We start from the raw sequence: 19,322 nt of genomic DNA, 5'->3' as shown, positions 1-19,322 counted from the left end.
AGCAAGTTTTAGGAATATCATACACGTGTTTAAATATGAATCCTTCCATTTTATCTTGTTTACTCTTAACTCTTGGGCCTGAGCGGCTAGAAAAAATAAATTTGTTAATTGCCTATGTGCTTTGCCATATTAAATTCAGATTAAGAGTTACCCATTTGTTTTTTACTCCATTTATTGTCATCACCTGCAAATAACCTCCATAACTACCAACTCCTGCACCCTTAGAATCAAACTTCCCCACCCAAGTAGCATGATCTGCTGGCATGGTCCCATGGGACAGCTAGAGGTACAAAGCTCTCCTGCCCAGAATTCAAATAACAGATGCAAAACGTACCCTGATAAAAGCTGAGCAGCCCTGCCAGAATACGCTTCATCTCCTACCAACGTAACCATAAACCTGCCTTCCCAAGGACACTCCAACACTTCACATCTCACTCTAGCCTTAAACCCTTTAGCCAGTGGCACACTTCCCAAATCTTCTGCATCTCTGGGTCATGCAGGATGCCCTAGAAAACATTCCCCTCCTAAGTTGTCTGAACCCATCTGTCCCTTGTGGTGCTATGCTGTGGTACCACACCATGTCCACCAGGAGTTATCTGTTCACCGCCTTCAGAAGCCTGTCCACCCTGAAAGCTGCATCATCTCTCCTGGCCCCGGAAGAGCTACCACTATGTTATTACTTATCAACCTCTCTGAAAGACAATTCCATTCATTCTAGTAGATAATTCTTCCAATAATTATGCCTCAGCAGGTTAAAATCTTCACAGATGTGCTCTCTCTTCCCTCTCACCCCCAATCCTTTTTTCCTCCTCTTCCCCAGGATGAGATAGGATTTTATCTGGGACATCCCTCTATTCCATTTGACTCTGAATCTTTGGCTGCCCTTCAGATTCCACATGGATGACCTGCTACTGACTTGAGTCTTTGACTGCAACATCCATTCAGTGCTACCTCTCTCCAGATTGCCGCCTTATAGTTCCACTTCTGCCCCTGTCAACATAGGGCAACGCACAGTCCTCCTACTTTTCTCAGGTATACACCACCAAACTTTCCAAGTTCCTTACTCCAGTTTTCTGGAAACAAAATCCTTACCTTTCTGGTAACTAGGCTGAGACTCTTTCTGAATCTACTTAGGAGCTCAGCTTCTCTCACATGCAATTCATATTCGGGATTCAGGCAAGGAAGAAAACTTAGTACACTCTTCCCCTGTAGCTCATCTACTGATGCATTTTTGTCATGATGCATATGGAAAGGTAATCTCCAAAACCTGTCAGATGCACTTGCTGGCTGCCAATTTGCATACTAGGCCTTGCTGTTCAACCCTACTCCTTGCAAAGAGGAAGAGCCCACACTCAGATTTCAGAGAGGTTTGAAAAGATTTCATATTGCTGCGACAATCCAGATAAAAATTTCTCCACTCAACAGCGGAAAGTGCGTTTTTACTTCTGTTTACAGAATTTGCAGGATGGAAAAATGCAGGTGGCAACAATCATTCTTCTTAAATTTACACCACCTAGAGAAACCCTGTGGATATTCAGCCAAACAGAATATACAGTCATTGTCAAATTTGTGCTGCACAGAGGGCCAACTCTGAAGATATCTTGTTTAAAATGAAAAAGCCAAATCATTTACTTACCATTGGCAGCCTGGATTGAAGCATCTGGAGATCATCATAACCATAAATCTGCTTAAAGACAGATAAAAATACAACATCATTATAACACTTTTCTTTAACAATGACTAATTTGGGGCTTTAAACTGAGCTTGATCTAGGTCCAGCCTATTTTGAAGATGCAAAGCTGTATGTCACATTGTACTATCATGGTGCAGCATATAGCATTTTAAGGCTAGTATAGCTAAGCTTAAAATGGCTTGTCACCCTAATTCCGTTTTTCAGTGACAGCAGTCCTTTGAACAGCGTTTAACTGTCCAGTCTTCAATATTGTTTTCACAGATGTGTCATTCACCAACTAGTGAAAAACGTACAGGGCATTCAGATCTGGGAGTCAATGCAACAACACTCTAATGCAATCAGTGCTTCCAAGAACATAATGATTTAAGATTTAGTAAGAAGGCCACAAAGCAGTCCACAGTTATCTCTCACATTAAGTGTGATACATAAAGAAAAACATTAGAATAAAGCTTCTGATTCAGAAAACAGGAGAATAAAAAGATATTGAACCTGGTCAGACATCAAGAAACCATGCAGTATTTCAAAATAGACAGACAAGATACACAGCATGTTTCAAGCACTACTACAATAAATCTATTCCAGTAAGACAAACCTGAACGATTCTAATTTGACTGAAAGGGCCTAAAATCTGATTCCGTTGAAAACCATAGCAAAACATACGTTCAACTTCAACAGCAGCCAAATCAGGTCTGTTTTGAAATTTTCTGTCAACTGTAAACCCCCACTGAGCATGGCACACATACTCTTCAGCACCTGGAACACAGATTCCAGATGCAACATGTGCCAACATAAACACCTTGGCACAGAGAGCAGCAGGTCTGGAGGGCCTACTTCCCGCAAGGGTTAAGTAATTGAGGACAAGTACAATTAAATTGCTTACTGGGTAGGCAGGTAGAAGTCCTCCAGGTCCCACAATATACTGGTTATGCAACAACGGCGGTACACCTTGGGGCAGGTTTGGGGGAGCTTTGCCTGTAGAACCAAAACATAGACGCTTTAAGAAGCCTTTAAGGGAAGAGGGAAAAAGAAAGAAAAAAAAAAAGAAAGAAAAAAAAGGCTTCAGCCTTGAGACAACAGAGCTCATGGGCCCTGACAGCTGCATGATTTATCATAGCTTCTAAAGAGCAGAGGCGCATAAAAGAATTTAGTGCTAATTAATGAAAACGCTCAAAACAGCCTGAGGAGTTTAACCATACCTGAAGTAAGTGAAAGCACCGATTACTTTAGACTGAACATAACAGTCCTATCAGAGAATAGTCTGATTTTGTAGTTTACTTCATCTGAGAGGATTACAAGAATTACAGGAACTTCTCCTTTCCTTGGTCCTCTCTTGAAGGTAAAATTTAGATACTGTTCTCAATCTACGACAGCAAACTCTCTGCTCTCATTTTCTGCTCTGTGCAAACATTCCTCCCTGGTCCCCAGCACTAGAAAGCACTAAATGTTGTCAGCATACTTTCTGCGGATGATTTATTGCAGCCAGGAAAAACAAAGAAAATAAAGACAGTTTCAATTGCGTCCACGAAGCAGTGCACTTTGTCTGGCCAGTCATCAGATGCTTCATTTACAAAATGTGGGAAGGGGAAAAGAGGAAATCCTTGTGCATATAAGTTTGATCTTAATATTTATATCATTTACTTTCCCCTACAGGATTTTCTTTTAGCAGTTTAAGTTGATGAGAGAAACAATAGGGAAATTTAGCATTGTTTCCAGTTCAGCGCAAGAAGCTTCACCACCTTCTTTCTCTGTGGATATCCTTTTCAAAAGTGGTATTTGCTGTGGCTTGACCCAGACATCAGATACCTTTTCCACTTCTGTAAATGTGGCACTAAGGACGTGACAATGATAATGAGGACACTGCAGTGTATTTTGACACTGCCAGATGAATTCAAGTCACAGAGAAGACTTGAAATTAAAGGTGATGTGAACTCACACCAAGAGCTGATGACAACCTAGAATACAAACTGGACAAATCTACTAGTCTCAAACTTACAAAGTCAGAGTTGCTCTGCTGTCTATTTATAAGGCTCTTTAGAGACGGATTGTGCTATATAAACGGTACATAACACCCTAACAAATACTTCAAATGCACAAAAGTAGGCAACTTTATTTTATAAGCCAGCAAATAAAGCATGCTGAAAATGCTAGTCAAGCCTGGATTTCTTAGCAAAGTTACTGCTTGTGAGATGCTCAACTGACAGCCCTGCAGATTGGAATCCCCTATCCACGTGATCTGTTAATATTGCGAACCTGAAGACACTAAGGGAGCTGCCCGTGTAGTAGCAGCTGGTATAGACACACTGGTAACACTCAGGCCAAGGCTGTTTGTAGTGTTCATACTGCTTGCCATGCTGACAACCGAGGAGGTGGTGCTAGTGGCTGAGGTTGAAGCAGCTGAAAAGGTTGTTGAGGGCTGGAGCGAAGTTGTGTTCTCAACACTAGTGTGCTAGAAAGGAGACAAAAAGAACGAGGATCACAGAACAAATAAACCACGGTGGAAGATGCTGGGAAAAAACAACCAACCTTTTAAATAACAGCAGCACATGCAAGAGAATGTGCAATATTATATGCATTATCTACATACCAAGCAAGCAACTAAGTTGCATGCTTGCAATTTTTTCTCTTTAAATGTTCAAAAAAACCTATTTCTGAGAGTTAAATTCAAACAGCTATATCTATCACAAAATTATATCACAGTAACTCAAATGTCCCTCTATTGCATTATTTCTTACCTTTTGATTGCATATTCTTTTAAGCTAGTACTTGTTATTTAAAATAAACTCCTATGTTCTTCCAAAGGACAGTATTTGTTTCAGGAAGAAAACAAAACACCACTATCACAATTTCCTCAGGACATTTGTAGAAATTAAAAGATTAAAACTGCAATGCCTCATAACAGGATCAATGTAGTGAACTGAAACACAGACCAGATATATTACAGGAACATGAGCATAAAGGAGTTCCTGGATTGAACCTAGGACAACACTGTGCCTTAACTGTAAGCTGATCACACTTGCAACAGCAGTATCATCAACATACAGGAGCCAAAACAACTCTGACCACAGGAAAGACAGACATTTGGATAAGTGAATTTTCAAGATCTATACTCAGTAGGGATGGAGCATTAAACTGAAATACAGATATAAGGAAAAGCCATGCTCACAGTAACTTATCTGCACGCTTCAACCAGGACTGTACAGAGGTATCCCATCACAGAACAACCAGGCAGCGTGTATCTCATTTATATAAATATCTGTGCAATCTCATCTAGAGTACCCTATTCTTGTCTTGTTATCTCAAATGCATGAAATACACAGGTGACAGCAGTCCCATGGTAAATTTCAAAATCATCTGTTAAGAGGCGTTCGTCATTACATTACAGATGTTCGCCAGCTAACATCTTCAGTGAAGACGGCTAACGCTCCACATTTTGGAGCGGTTTCAGAGAGTCAATTTTAAAGATTATTTTTAATATGCTTATTACAAGAAATTTTTCCTTACTCCCTCCCTCTGTCTAGAATGGAAATTTCCTCTGCAGCTGTGCAACAGGCAGCTCTCTGTAATAGTTATTCTCCAAGGAGTACAAATCACAAGTAGCAAAGACAATCTTTTTGCCACTAGAGGGCTGGCAGTCCTCCTTCTCCCTTGAGATAAAGCTCTTGTCTCAGTTCTTGGTGTACTGGGACACAACAAACATTAAGAGAGGGGGAACATTAACCATCAGCTAAACTAACTACATGCCAAACATCTGTTGAAACGCAAACAGGACTTACTGCATGTGATGTGCTTGAAGACAACACTGAGGCAGGGGAGAGGCTGCTCTGATGATTGGAAAGGGAGCTAGAAAGAAATTATGAAAAATTAATACAATTAATTTATCCTAGAATCAGCTTATATCTTAAATACATATATAGCTATATAGACAATATATAGCCCATATAGTCCTTTAACTAATTTCTTACTACCTACTACTTAGTAAAAAAAAAAAAATTAGAAGTACATAGTAAACCATTAATAACAACATGAAATGAGTATGTTCTGCCATATGCTACTCTGACAACATTGCAAAAAACGTTGTGACAAACATCTAAAACACTATTCATTCCTATTTATCAGTTACTGCATTTTTTAGAAAGTCAACAGTTGCTTCAGGAATTACATAGCAAAGACTCCAAGACACTTACTGTACAAAACCGGAAGAGTACACCAGAAGAAGGTTCACACTGCACAGCTTGTTTCTCATTCTTTCCCTGAGCAACTGTCAGCTGCCACTGGAGACAGTACCAGGTGAGGCAGTGCTTTGGTTTGATTCCCTATGGTGTTTCTGACAATTTGATCTGCATAATATTTGTTCAGCTATTTAAAACTATAGGGCATTTGCCCCATAAGCCTGCCAACAGCCCTAACATTCTCTCCAAAGACAAAGATTAAAAAACAGCAAATAAAGATCAGCTGTGAAAGCAGGAAAATTAGACTACTACAGAATCTGGCAATTTAATCAAGCCCAGTTAGTACCTCCACACCCCTCAAAAGCCATTCCCTCATTTAAAACATGAATCAGAACAACCAGTTCAGTTTTATACGTACACCGTAAGATGTCAAAATAGGGAACCCACTGAGGAAAGACATACTCAGACAACTTGGTTTTAGGAAGCACATCTAGTCTTAGCACCACCTTTTTCCCTAGCTGAGCAGGCCCGTAAACTTGAGGCAGTAACAGCAGCACCAACGTTCATCTATAATCCAAAGACTGCTAAATGTCTCCTTGAAAGATGACTGAAATTGATTCTTAAATATTTATGTTGACGAAAATTATACCTTACCTTCAAGGTCAAGAACAGAACAGTCATAGTACAATATGGAATATAAAAAAAGAACATTGAATAAAGCCAGCCATCACACAATGACTTAGAACTGGACTGTAATCATTCATGTATTTGCATGTTCACTTCATAATATCTATGGTTTGGTGTTCAACAAGCCCCTCCTCATGTGAATCAGGAGCAAGAGAGATCTTGAATTCAACAAATATTTAGTAATTTCCATGGAAATAGCCATAAAAAAAACCCACACACACAGCAGTGCTTATAATAAAGCTTCAGACTAAACAATATGACCTAATTTAAGGGCGGACACTTCTGACAGCTGCTCAAGGTGAGGGACCAGTGCAAATCTTGGCACTTTCACAGATTCATTTCACTTTGAGTAATTAAAACTGATCCTCATCTGCAGGAATCAGGATGACACCACTTCAGGTAGCAAGGAAAGAAATGGTTTAGTCCAGCAGGTAGTTCTAAAACACTCCCTCATCCACACAATCCTCTTCTAAGAGGCCTTAATTCATTTTCTGACCTGGAGTAGAGACTCAGACAAGAGCTGCCAGCACAATAGGCGGACAAGCTTGGAATTCAGGCATCATCTTTTCATGACAGTCAGCATCTGCCCCACAGCATCAACCCTCCAAACAAAATTTCTACCAACATACAAAGCTTTTCCAAAAAAATGGAAATGCAGAGAAGTGACGTTTCTAATGGGAATGGAATTATTTGACACATTTGCAACTCCATTCAACAGAAAACATTCATGGTATAAAAGGGGATCAATCATACCCCAGCTAAGAAACAGAGAAAACCTGTGATACGCTATTCATTTCTGGGATTACACCCAAATATAGCACAAAGGTCAGTGTTAAAAACTTAACGGACCAGGATAGCCTCAGAATGTCACATGCCTGAGGACAGAGCTCAAGTAACAGGCACTGAAAAACAGACAGATAATGCAAATGAGCTAAGCTGTGTTGAATGCACTTCCAAGAGCAACAATTTGATATTCGGAAGTATCTTAAGGAAATGTCTTAGAAAAAGAAAAATCCATACGTTGTCCCTATGGAAGCATTTCACTTTTTTAATTTTAAGAAACATAAACATGAATAAAACTACAATGCTTACAATTAGCCAGGAAGTAAACTCTTAAGGAGCGATTTCAAATCTGAAGTACTTAACAAACAGCAGGACTGCAGTTAAAGTAGGGAAAAAAACAACAACAAAAACTGGGGGATCAGTTAACTAACTGGCATAAAACTGAAGCAGGAGGTCCTTGCAACAGAAAGCTGTTTATACACCATGAAAATTTGAGGGCAGCAGCTGCTCTATCATTAAGAGGCAGCCCAGGGCTTACGCTTCACAGCCCGAAATATCCTGGTGTCTTTAAATATCTCTCCTAATTTAAGTTAATGACAGAAAAGGGGACCCTACTGTCTGACAGCCCCCATACATTTGCCCTTTCCCCAAAAATCAACTCCTTTCAGTTTACCACAACTCCTACTGTACCTGCTTAACTGGGAAAGTGAGCTGCTGGCCAAGTCACTGGACTGAGGCAAGCTGGACAACGTTGCCGAGTGCTGCGATGCTGAAGGCAGAAGCGAAGCAGTAGTGGACACCACGCTAGGCAGAGAACCCCCAGAAGGTAATGAGGGAGAGGGCTCTGTCTTAGATGTTGGAGCTGATGAAGTAGCTGCAATAAGTTAGAAAAAGGCATTCAGAGATGAATTCCAGGATACATAACATCCCAAGCTGGATTCAGGAAGATAGTATTCTCCACTTGGTTTACAAAAACCTGACGGTTGATAATCAGCAACAGTATCAAGCAGCTTGGCTATTAAAGAAAATTCAGATGGCAACAGAACTAACAATTTTTCTCTTTAAGCTTGTCACCTACAACAGACTTATGATCTTCACTGGTACATATGTAGCAAACTAGAGTCTTCTGCACTTCACCTCTCACTAGTTGATTACTAGCTTTTGCCAACAATTCCATCCACGTTTTAAATTCCTTGCATTTGATTCCAGTCCCCTTCCACAAAGGAAAATTATTTGCAGTCTTCAGGGCACTGCACAAATCCACTTTTGCCTGTACCTCTGCTTCTTCTCTTCCGCTTACACAGCACTTCTCAAGTCTGAAATTTGGTTCACTGGAGCACAAAGGGCACATGCAACTTACCCGTTTGGAGCACTGAGTCAGAAGTGTAGAATAAAACAAGCTATAATAAAAGGCTACATCAAATACAGCATTAAGTACTTTTAATGGCCAAAGAGTTGTCAAATACTGCCTTACTTTACTTGACTTGGATAACAAGCAATGCTTAACATTAAAATCACATTTTTGGCCTGTACACAGTAGAATCTATTTACCATAAACGTACCTTTCCAGAAGATCGCTATCTTTTAATAAGACACTGGAACACTCAACTGCCCAGGATAATTTCCCTGCTGTTCCTACACTATTTTCTTTTGTCCTCTGAAGAGCACAGAATTAAAGACGCTCGCTCACCAATAAAACTCAAGAAGTGAGTTTAGCCTTGCCTTCTGCTGGACCATGCTTTCATGGTCCCTACCAAAGATCCTTACCCAAGGGTTCAACCATTAACTTTTATGCTTGTGAGGATAAAAGTAGTCAACTTAAAATCCTCACCAAAAGCCAAATATGTGCTTGGAAGTTAAGCATCACTGTTCACATTACTGTTTGAGTTTTCTCCCTCAAGTCCCAAGTCAGGTTGTTGGATTGGGTGCTACACAAAAAGAAACGAAGAGGTCTCAGCCTTAGTAATAGGCATGAGGGTAACAGAACAGAGAAGGAAATAAAAAGTGTCAAAAATGAAAGTATAGTTATGAAGAAGGCAGCTGTATTACCCCATACCTCCTGGCAACATTAATTTAAAAATAAATACATAAATGACATTTACAACTCTCAATGTATTTGTAACAGGGCTGATTGGTTCACTTCTTGAAGTCAAAGTAGATGTCCCCTCCTGAGGGGAGCAAATCGTCATCTTCATTAAGAGCCTTTATAAGATGTACCAAAAAAAAAAAAGCCACCACACTAGGCGAGAAATAGGATGGTCAGAAGTAGAACAGCAACAGTCATGTTTTGAATGACTTAAGTTTTAGAGAGGATGAGATCTGGATATTAAAGAATAACAGCAGCAAAGATGAGAGATGAAAAATATTACTAACTAAGCTATTAGCAGCACATACAGAAGGATAAAGATCAGTACTTTTAAATGGTAAGAAAAAAGAGAAAGGTTTCAAAATAGTTTCGATGTGTGAAATAGACACATGGAAGAAAGGGGATTCCAGCTTACAGGCTCGCAACATAGAAAAAAAACAAAAGTCAAAAGAGAACTGGCATAGAAAAAGGGACCAGTGATGAAGCTCTTAAAAAGTAACTACAAAAATATTAGGAATTCTTGCAATTTTTTTTTCCATAGCAAAAAGGTAAGTCTTGTAGTGAATTTCAACACCTTGTTCATTAATTCTGTACTTGAGGGTAAGAAAGTTTTCCATTTGAAAAACTGTCTTATATATTACAATTTCTTTTAAGAGGTAACTTCAACACAAGTTGGTGCTAAGAAAAAACAGCATTTACCGGTTTGAATACTCAAGTCCTTTCTGTTTATAAGTATAAATAATAAAAAAAAAAAAGCTACCCCACTACTGACACAACTGAGGAGATGTTTACGAGGAGGACAGACTTAAAGTTGAAGTGTGGGAATTACAAATGATATTAATTCACGCTGCTGCCCTAAAAACTTCCATAAAGCTGCACATAAAGGCCAAAAGAGCAAAAATTGTATTTTAATTATTTTAACTCCAGGAAGAGAGCTATAAGGGCAGTACAAGTAAAATAGCACACGAAAAACAAGCCAGTACAAAGAAAACAATAATGCCTAAATCGGAGACAACACTCTAGTATTTTTACTCTACCACAAGACGGCAAGCCACCCAGCAGAGGGAGCAGAGCAGTCACCCGTATTGCTCACAGGGTTGCAACAGGGCATAAGCAGCACTACACTCACTAAGATATACTTTAAAAGTATGTGGCTTTGCTTCACTACCACTAAAGGCTAATCACAGCTTCCCAAACGGGAACTGGAAAAATTGGTTAAAAAATATATATATATTATATATAAAATATATATATAACAATTTTAATATGTATATACACACACACACAATAACTTGGGGCACAGGAATTAGAATGGGGGGGGGGGGGGTGGGAGGGATGGGATGGCAGCGTTTCAAACTCTAAGTCTGCCCAGGATTGCACATTTCGAGATATATATATATATATGTGTGTGTATATATATGTGTGTGTGTGTGTGTGTGTGTGTGTGTGTGTGTGTATACACATATATATATATATTTATTTATATAAAAATAGGGCTAATTTCATATATCGGTATTAGCCAATTAGCAAGCTGTACGTTCTTTGCAAGTACAAAACAAACTCATATTGGTCAGACAAAGATAAACAGTGAGAACTGTATAAAACCTTAAACCAGGTATCACTGCTACTATTGTGTGCATACCAAGTAGTAAGGAAAGGTCAGAAAAATGGTCCTGTGTATAACGGAGCTTTGTTAAAAACTTACTGTCAAGAGTTGGCTGTGTTCGAACACCACTGTGCCCATTCTGTAAACAAAGGAGAAATGAATAAGTCACCTTACAGAGGTATGTTAAATTTACAGAGTGATTCACACATACAACATGCTTCATGCAAAATTCTATGTTCATTCTAAACTTAAAGACAATAAAGGTAGGAAATTAACTCGTTACTGCCTTTAACAAAACCACATATTAAAGTTGTCTCAAGTGCAAGGTGTCCTGAACATACAGAACCCCATACGCTGCCCAAACTACACCCATCTGAAGGGGACCTTCCCATGTACGGTATACAACATAAACTTCAGGTTTACACTGATATGCAAGAAAGAGAATTGCGTTAACATATAGGAAATGGTTGTGCTTTTGATCTAATGCAACTCACAATTTTAACTATCCAAGTTACACAGAGACGCCAAAACGCCATTTTTTTCCATTGAAAGATAAGACTTGAGAAGCACCAGTTGTTTTTTGGATAACGCTGGAGTACAGAAGTGGATAGTCTACGCTTGATCCTCACCAGTACATACGAGCTAGTGCAGAAGACAAGTGTGACTGAGCCATTACATATCAAAGGCCAGATGTAAAAAAAAAAAAAAACAAAAAAACAAACAAAAAACCCTTTAAATTCTCACAAGTTCCTTAAGCATTTAATAAATTAAGTTCTCTTAAAACAAACCTACATTCCCTATATGAAGGGAGTAGGTGCTTTTGAACGCCTCCAGAGAGAGATCCTCTCCGTCCTAGATTAGATCTCCCATACGCTTTTTAAAATAAAACATGAAACTAATTCCCACTGCCGCTTAAATCTAACTAACAAAAGAGTAATGCTGCTGCAGGGGCCACAAACAGTTTTGGATCCATTTGCTAGGTGCCATATAAACTTAATAAATGGTATTACCTTTGGACAGAAACTGTCAAGATATGGCAAAATATCATGGCTAATACTTATATAGAGAGTTCCTTTCTTAAAAGCTATGCTTTAGGGAAGGGAACTCAACTCGAATGATAAGTATTACTAATAAGAAAGGTCAGACAGCAATTTTAAGATGTTGAAGCTCATAAGATCAGAGGGTACTGTATCCCAAATACAGCATGGCAAGAAAATGGCTACATGAAAAGTAAGAACAGAGAACAGAATGGCTTGGGAATCACAGATACCACTTGGTTTGGTTAAAAGTATTAAAATAGCAGGGTAATACAAGTCTAATGTGGATAACGTGAATAATTAAACTCTTCTCAAGGTCTTATTTCTGAAATTCACTCACCGTAACTGCAACAGGAGTTGATTCAGACGGAGTCATGGAGCTTTGGTATGCTATCCTACTATGCACAGAACTCTGATCATAGGAGGTTGTTGCTGTTACTGGGCTAGTGCTCTGGGATGAGCAGGTCAGACTGGAAGAGGTGATGGCAGAGGTGGTGTAGGTGGACTCCTGTACTGTATTGGATATTGGCAAAGAGGTATTCAAAGGATCACTGAAAAAAGTAAGAGTTATTTATCATCTTGGTAAATGTCATGTCGATACCTTCATGAAAACATCAGCTCCTATACAGCTATTCAGAACCATGCAAAATAGGTTCCAATTCACATTATTTATATTAGAAAACCTAATCATGAAAAACCTATAATTTTACTTTGGGAGAATCAAACATCATAATCCCACTCTTTTTAAACAACTAGGTCCACAGAAGTCTGGTATGAGATGAGATAGACCTAATCTCTTTTCATAATAGAATTCTAACACTACAATGACAGCCTAAGAATGAACTACTCAAAGAGGAAAAAATACTCTAAAAATATACAAGACTATTGCTTTCTAAACAGCTTAAATCATTTACAAACTACAAGTCAACGTAAAAGTTCATTTTTACAGTATTTCTGAAAAAATGTACGGTATTTTTACTGAAGCAAAATTTTTAATGCATAAAGAAGTAAGTGTTATAGTATGGTTGTATTTAAACCATTGGTAATTTTAGCATTTAAGTAAGAGCTTCCGCATACTCTCTTATCATCCTATAGGAGCTTCAGATCTGTAATCTGGTGCCAGTCTACTGACACAGATATATAACGTACAACGTTCATCTCTCCTGGATCAAAAGGAGAAGAATTAGGGCTCTGAGGAGTTAAATCCTCAAAAAGATTTGAAAGACAGGACAATTAAATATGAGAAAGTAATGCTATAAAGGGCAGCTTATTATATGGTTATTTACATGCATCTCATCTACATTTCAAACTAATGCATCCAAAGAGATTTTCACTGCCATTAGAGGAGAGATCCCTGCTTCAAATTGTGACCCACAGAAAACACAGAGCCTTACAATTCATCATATTTCCCTGTTCTGTTACATGGTAACTTTGCCTTCACATTTTTGGTATAAACTTGACCCTTAAAGAGGACATGCAAGAATGCACAAAGGGAACGTGCACGTACTTTACAGATTTCGAGTACAAGCTATTGTTGGTCGCCTGGCTGGTATTCTCATTGCTTGAAGTTGATCCAAACTCTGGGAGGGCAGGCTCTGACCCAAACTCCAGAGCTCCAAACTGAACATTTAGCCCTGTCACATCAGCTGATCCAGGCATCTCCACTGCAGAGGCAGGAATCTTAAAGAAAAAGAAAAAGTCACCATTCCTTCATATACACTAGCTATATTAAAGGTATATCTAACAAACAACTTCCCCTCCTTTAACTACAGGCTTATTCAATTATCACAACAACATTTGCTGCTAACTATATCTGCCACAACCCTCCAGTTTACACCATATAAACTATATTCTTGTAACCTGAAATTCATTTATTGATTCTATGTCCTGATTTGGGGCTGAAAGAGCAAGCCATGCCATTCTGTAATACGAAGGTATCATCCATGTCCATCCCCCTTTATCCAACATACATCTTGTAGATATCACTAAGTCAATCCAAAAAATCACTCAGAACAGTCATTTTCCACACAGAGCAATCAGATATGTGCTTGGGAAAGACAACATCACTGTATTTTGGACTGTAAGACTATACAGCTTTGAATTTCCTGCTTTACAGACAAGAAATACACCACACACTTGCTCTCCTTTTCCCTAGTAACTCACATTATGTGTTTACAGAGGACGAGCTCCCACAGAATTACCTACCTTGGATGCTGGAGCTATCCTCCGCTTTTGTGGTTTCATCTGTTTTTGCTGGGTTTGATGGGCTGTCACTGTCTGGTTATCCATAGATATGCTGGGGAGCTGCAACATTTTGCTTACAGCTGTAGAGGTGTCTACTGGCGATGGCTCTCGGAGCTTTACCTGGGAGGAGAAGGACTCCAACCCAGGAGGAGGAACAGGGACCGCCTGCGTTTGCTGCTGCTGTCGTTGAGTCAGCTGGCTCAGAACTGGGGATGGTTCAGGCTGGGATTTAAAGTCTAGCCAGCATTTGGAAAAAGGAATATCAAAATTAAAGCATTAAAATCACCTCTCCGGGCTTCTACTCTTCATGTTAAGAATTTGGGGGAGGGGGCTTGACACAGTTTACAGCTATGACACACTTGACACATTTTACAGCCATAGTGTATACCATCTCTTTCAGATATCATCACGAGTTCCACATTGAACACCACCATTGCCGTAATAAAAGCCAATACCTGACTTTCCTCACATTAAACACAGTTTTGAGCTACTATTATTTATCTTTCTTTAAAAATATGAAAACAGATACTATGTGACTGTCATAATAGGTATTATCACATATTAGGCCTCAAAAAACCATCACAGGTTATTTTAGTCAAATACTGCAATTTTCACTGTAGTTAACTGTTCCTCTAAATTGTGGTTACTTTCAAAGTGTCTGGAGTTGCAATTTAGAGGTATCATGAATTAGGATTTCCTGACCCTAAAAAGGAGATTTTCAGCACAAGCAGGAAGTCATCTATCATTCTAATCTGGCTGAAAGTCGAGACATACTAGACATGGGTAGTTTTTTTTTCCAAGTGTTCCCTTTCACGGTTTTCAGATACTGAAAGTCAGGCAATGGCTCAGAGCAGTGGCTAATAAAGAGATCCACAGCACTCACAACGTACAAGATTGGTATATTCAGTTGGTAAACTGCATAAGAAAGTGACTTAAAATGTACATAAACATTTTAGCAGTATTACTGGGTGCAAAAGATTATAGCTACTACCAAATTGGCTGCTTATCTATTTAGAAACATACACAGACACATACAAACACAAGGTAGATACAAGACCTATCTTTCCTGACAGTGAGAGCACTGCTACAAGCTACGCTGCAAAAAAAAAGTTCCTGTCATTTTTACCCACTTATCCTAATTTAATCAATTAAATGAAAAATCCATATGGTTATGAAAAGATAAAAACATAATCTGCATCATTCTCAGCAGGTGTAGACTTGTACATGAGGAAAAAACACCGGGATGGGATGCACACTATGAAGAAAAATACTCATTGCAAATTCATGCAATGGTTAGGAGAAAAAAAAAAAAATTGAAAAAAGAGAAAGACAAAATACAGTACACTTTTATACTCAGCTAAAAGCAGCACAGACAGAATGACCAAAACGAATATTTTTCAGGATTTGCTGAGAAGCAAAGCCACATTAAATTTCCATTTAAATTTTAAGTAAATTAATTCAAAGAAATCATTACATGAAAGCTCAACAAGATGCACTGCTTCTGTTGATAGGCTTAAGCCTCTTAAAACTTATTTTGTGATATATTCATAACATCCTCTATCAGCAAACAAGCGGAACTTTAAATGTCCTATCCAATCATATTATTATGAGTACATTTCACAAAAAAAGCCATTCATCATGTCCATTTTAAACTGTTGTTTGTGCTGAGAAATCTCATTGACTAGGACAGAGAGAGAGAGAAAACTATGTCAAAGCACTTACCAAACTGACTAAGGACAGAGGATTGAGAAATGGGGGGCTTTAGATCCCAGGATGATGTGGTAGTCGTGGTAGTGGTAGTAGAGCTACTATTGTTTTGTTGAGAGGTAAACTGACCCAAACCTGGAGATTTCAACTGATCCAAGATTTGGGGTCCAGTAGAGTTTGCCAATTTAGAAGATCCAAGTTCTCCAAAGCCAGAACAGAGAACTGCAGACTAGCAAAACACACACACACAAAAAAAGGGGAGAGATAAGTATGTAGTAAATAATTTGAACATACCCTTATGATCAAGGCCTACAGCTGCTATTTGGCAACAGTTCAACCCTTTTCAGCCCTGGATTACTAATAAATGACAACTAAAAATTCAGCTGTTGCAGTGTAAGGCCAGATCCTCTGCCTATCCACTAAGTGTACTTCCACCGCTGTGCCTAGAATAATGCTGACTTACTTGAATCTTCGCATCTCAAAATAGCATGTGTTTACTGTTACCTTATGTGATAAAAAGCACAGCTCCACACACACTAAGCAGCAAAGAAGCACCATGGAACGTGGGGGAACCCAAATCACCTACTTAGAGGAACCGTCCAGGCTCCTCCCAGAGCTGTCTCAGGAGAGCAGCAGCCTTATTGTCCAAGTGTGAAATCCTGCAAGATGAGTCAACAGGAGCAGTTCTCCAGAGCACCTTCCAGAATGAGAAGGGTTACTGCCTAAGGGCAGTATTACACATTATAGGATGCAGGGGAAGAGCATTCGGGGATCGTGCGAGACTTATTATGGGATGTTTAGGGGAGAAAAGGAGGCATCCAGGCTATTTGGAGAGGAACAAACCTCGGAAACTAAGGGGATAAGTGGAAAAAGAGGACCCGTTGCATGTAAAGAGGCGGCTGTACACTTGTCTGGCCATGTCCTGTGCCTGATTAGTGCAGTTTGTCCTATCTTCTTATGAAATTCCTTTCTATTTTCCTGAGTGAGGGACACACTAGTCTGTGTGCATGCGTGTGCACTGGGGAGCATGTCTAAGTGCCAGCAACTGCAGTCAGACCACAGGTAGTAAGGGCCCGCGTGTCTGTGGTGCCGGCAACTGGAGAGACCAAAGTAAGTGAAGTAAGTGCCAGCAGCTGGAGGGGGATCATGGGTCAGAGGACCCATGCGTCTATGGTGCCAGCGACTGGGGTGAACGAGGGTATGCAAGCGAATGTGCAATCATTAACAACGTCAAGCCAGACAAATGGGCTAGTTGACCTGGGGTGGGGGGCATCCTCCCTCTCTCTAAGGGCAAGACCACAGGGTTGCTGGCTAACAGACGGATCAGACGAGTTCCAGGTGACTGCCAGGGAGACCGCAGGATCTAGGGGTCAACTGGGACACCCGCTTGGGTGTGCACGTCTCTCTAAGGGCAAAGCCACAGGGGTAGCTGGCTACTGGGGAGATCAGCGGAGTCTCAGCCAACTGCCAGAGACACTGTGGGGTCAACTGAGACCCATCTGCATGTGTGCGTCTAGTGTGTGCATCATGTGTGCGTGCACGCGTGTGCATGGGGATGGGGATAGGGAGGGGGTCTGTACCAGCAATTTGAGTGTGGCTGCCGGCCTTGGGGGCTCACACGTCCAGGTGCCAGCAACTGGGCAGGCTGGGGATCCAGGGCCAGCTACTGGATGGGCTGAGTATCTAAGCCCAGCTGCTGTAGGTATCCACACTGTGTACATAGGTATACCTATGTCCCCCTAACAGACCTTCTTCCTGATCAGCCAGAGGGGAAAAGACCAAGGCTGTTGGTGCTGTTTGCGGATGGTGTGCATCTGTCTGTGTTGATACGTATGGCAAGCTGCATATACGTGTTGTATACATGTGTTCGTACAGGAATATATTCTTAGCCTTGTTACTGGTTGGATCTGGGGTCATGGAGGTACAGCAGCACTGCTCCATTGGGCTAGTGGATTTGGCCTCCCAACCTAAAATTTACTAATAGTTGTATTCATTTTTTGAGAAGCTTTTCAAGTGTCCAAGTTCAAACCCTCAAAATTACTAAAGAAGGGAAGCCACTTTTCTTCACTCCAGAAAACTCAGAAATAGTCAGTTTTCCACAAACAACAGTCAGATATGTGCTTGGAAATACCACATCATAGTTTTCTGGCATAGAACTTCACTTTATAAACAAACAATTTCATCTCAAATCAGGATGCATTAAACTCATCTGTTCTCTACTCAAAAATTAATACAAGTACTTCATGTAGACCAGGAAAGAAGCACCTAGCAAAAACGAGAAAAAAGTCACATATTTTACATTTTTGTGAAGCTATTCCTAATCCAGTTTCTTCAACATCTGCACCCTGAATTTTACAAACATCAAAACATCTCATGAAACAGCCATTACTGAAAGAGCTGTTCGACCTGAAACATTTACTCTTCAAGATGTAGAGCATTTAGAAACCATAAGACAATTTTACCAGACTCTGAGGAGAATAGGAGTTTACAGCACTGGAGCTGCCAGTTCCTGATGCTATCTGGGTACTGTGCTGAGAATTTGTGAAGACTAGGGCTTGGCCAAAGGTCTGTTGCTGGGGAGCCTCAAATGAGTTGCCTTCTGTTTCTTGGGTGGAAGTCACAGGCTTTTGAAGTAGTGTTACCAAATCAATGCTGCAATAAAAAGCAAAGTTTAGCTAGAGTAAATATGACTACGCCGTGTTGAAATGGAAGAAAGCACTAACAGCACACAGATGAAGCTACCATACCCACAAAAGCAGAAAGTCTTTGTGAATCTTACTTCTCTACCTACCACACAAGAACTCTCTATATGAAGAGGTGGAACAGAGGTTTCTACTAGAAAGGGAAATTTTGCTAGCTGAGACTTCCCACTGCAATTAGAATCTAAGTGTTTTTTGCACTTGTCCTCAAATATTATCAACTCCTACCACATCATGCATCATATAAGTAATCTATATTAATATAAGCATGTAACTGGAGACAAGTGATAAAAGAGATGTCATGTTTCAGTGAATTCTACCTACCAACCCATTATATGTATCAATAATTCACATCCCCTGTATATCACACAACCCCTCTACAAAGAGTAAGGGATCAAAGGCCTACCCCCTGCATAAGGTGGGCATGAGGATGGTAGTAGATGAAGTCACACATGCAATTCAGTGATTGCCTGATCACACAGAAGCTGCAAGAGCAGCAGAAATAAAAGCTAAGTATCTCAGATAACAAGCATACATCTGAAATTGCTCTTCCACATATACCTAAACAGGATAAGAAACATCTATTTTCATATTTTTAGCATGGCTTATTA

The 19,322-nt window shown here is 39.8% G+C and overlaps 1 protein-coding gene and 2 non-coding genes across 3 annotated transcripts in view; all 3 read right to left on the bottom strand.

The window, feature by feature from the left end:
- LOC138064673 (ubiquitin-associated protein 2-like) overlaps window positions 1–18,682 on the bottom strand; it is a 112,606-nt gene extending 93,924 nt beyond the window's left edge. Inside the window, exons 1-11 of the mRNA XM_068928342.1 lie at window positions 18,475–18,682; window positions 16,028–16,241; window positions 14,267–14,541; window positions 13,569–13,741; window positions 12,402–12,612; window positions 11,124–11,163; window positions 8,023–8,206; window positions 5,467–5,533; window positions 3,944–4,139; window positions 2,574–2,665; window positions 1,637–1,684 (exon numbers count right to left, since the gene is read on the bottom strand). Of these exons, the coding sequence (XP_068784443.1) occupies window positions 1,637–1,684; window positions 2,574–2,665; window positions 3,944–4,139; window positions 5,467–5,533; window positions 8,023–8,206; window positions 11,124–11,163; window positions 12,402–12,612; window positions 13,569–13,741; window positions 14,267–14,374 (1,119 nt within the window). The 5' untranslated portion in view covers window positions 14,375–14,541; window positions 16,028–16,241; window positions 18,475–18,682. The remainder of the gene's footprint in view (window positions 1–1,636; window positions 1,685–2,573; window positions 2,666–3,943; window positions 4,140–5,466; window positions 5,534–8,022; window positions 8,207–11,123; window positions 11,164–12,401; window positions 12,613–13,568; window positions 13,742–14,266; window positions 14,542–16,027; window positions 16,242–18,474) is intronic.
- On the bottom strand, window positions 14,055–14,140 carry LOC138064874 (small nucleolar RNA SNORD121A). The gene has a single exon (XR_011138131.1). It is a non-coding gene; the product is annotated as a small nucleolar RNA SNORD121A (small nucleolar RNA).
- On the bottom strand, window positions 18,080–18,163 carry LOC138064872 (small nucleolar RNA SNORD121A). Its single transcript, XR_011138129.1, has one exon. It is a non-coding gene; the product is annotated as a small nucleolar RNA SNORD121A (small nucleolar RNA).
- Window positions 18,683–19,322: the final 640 nt, after the last annotated feature.

The sequence above is a fragment of the Struthio camelus genome, chromosome Z, assembly GCF_040807025.1.
Source record: "Struthio camelus isolate bStrCam1 chromosome Z, bStrCam1.hap1, whole genome shotgun sequence".
Classification (NCBI taxonomy): domain Eukaryota; kingdom Metazoa; phylum Chordata; class Aves; order Struthioniformes; family Struthionidae; genus Struthio; species Struthio camelus.
Note: the sequence above shows the minus strand (reverse complement) of the source record. Positions and strands in the feature narration are given on the sequence as shown.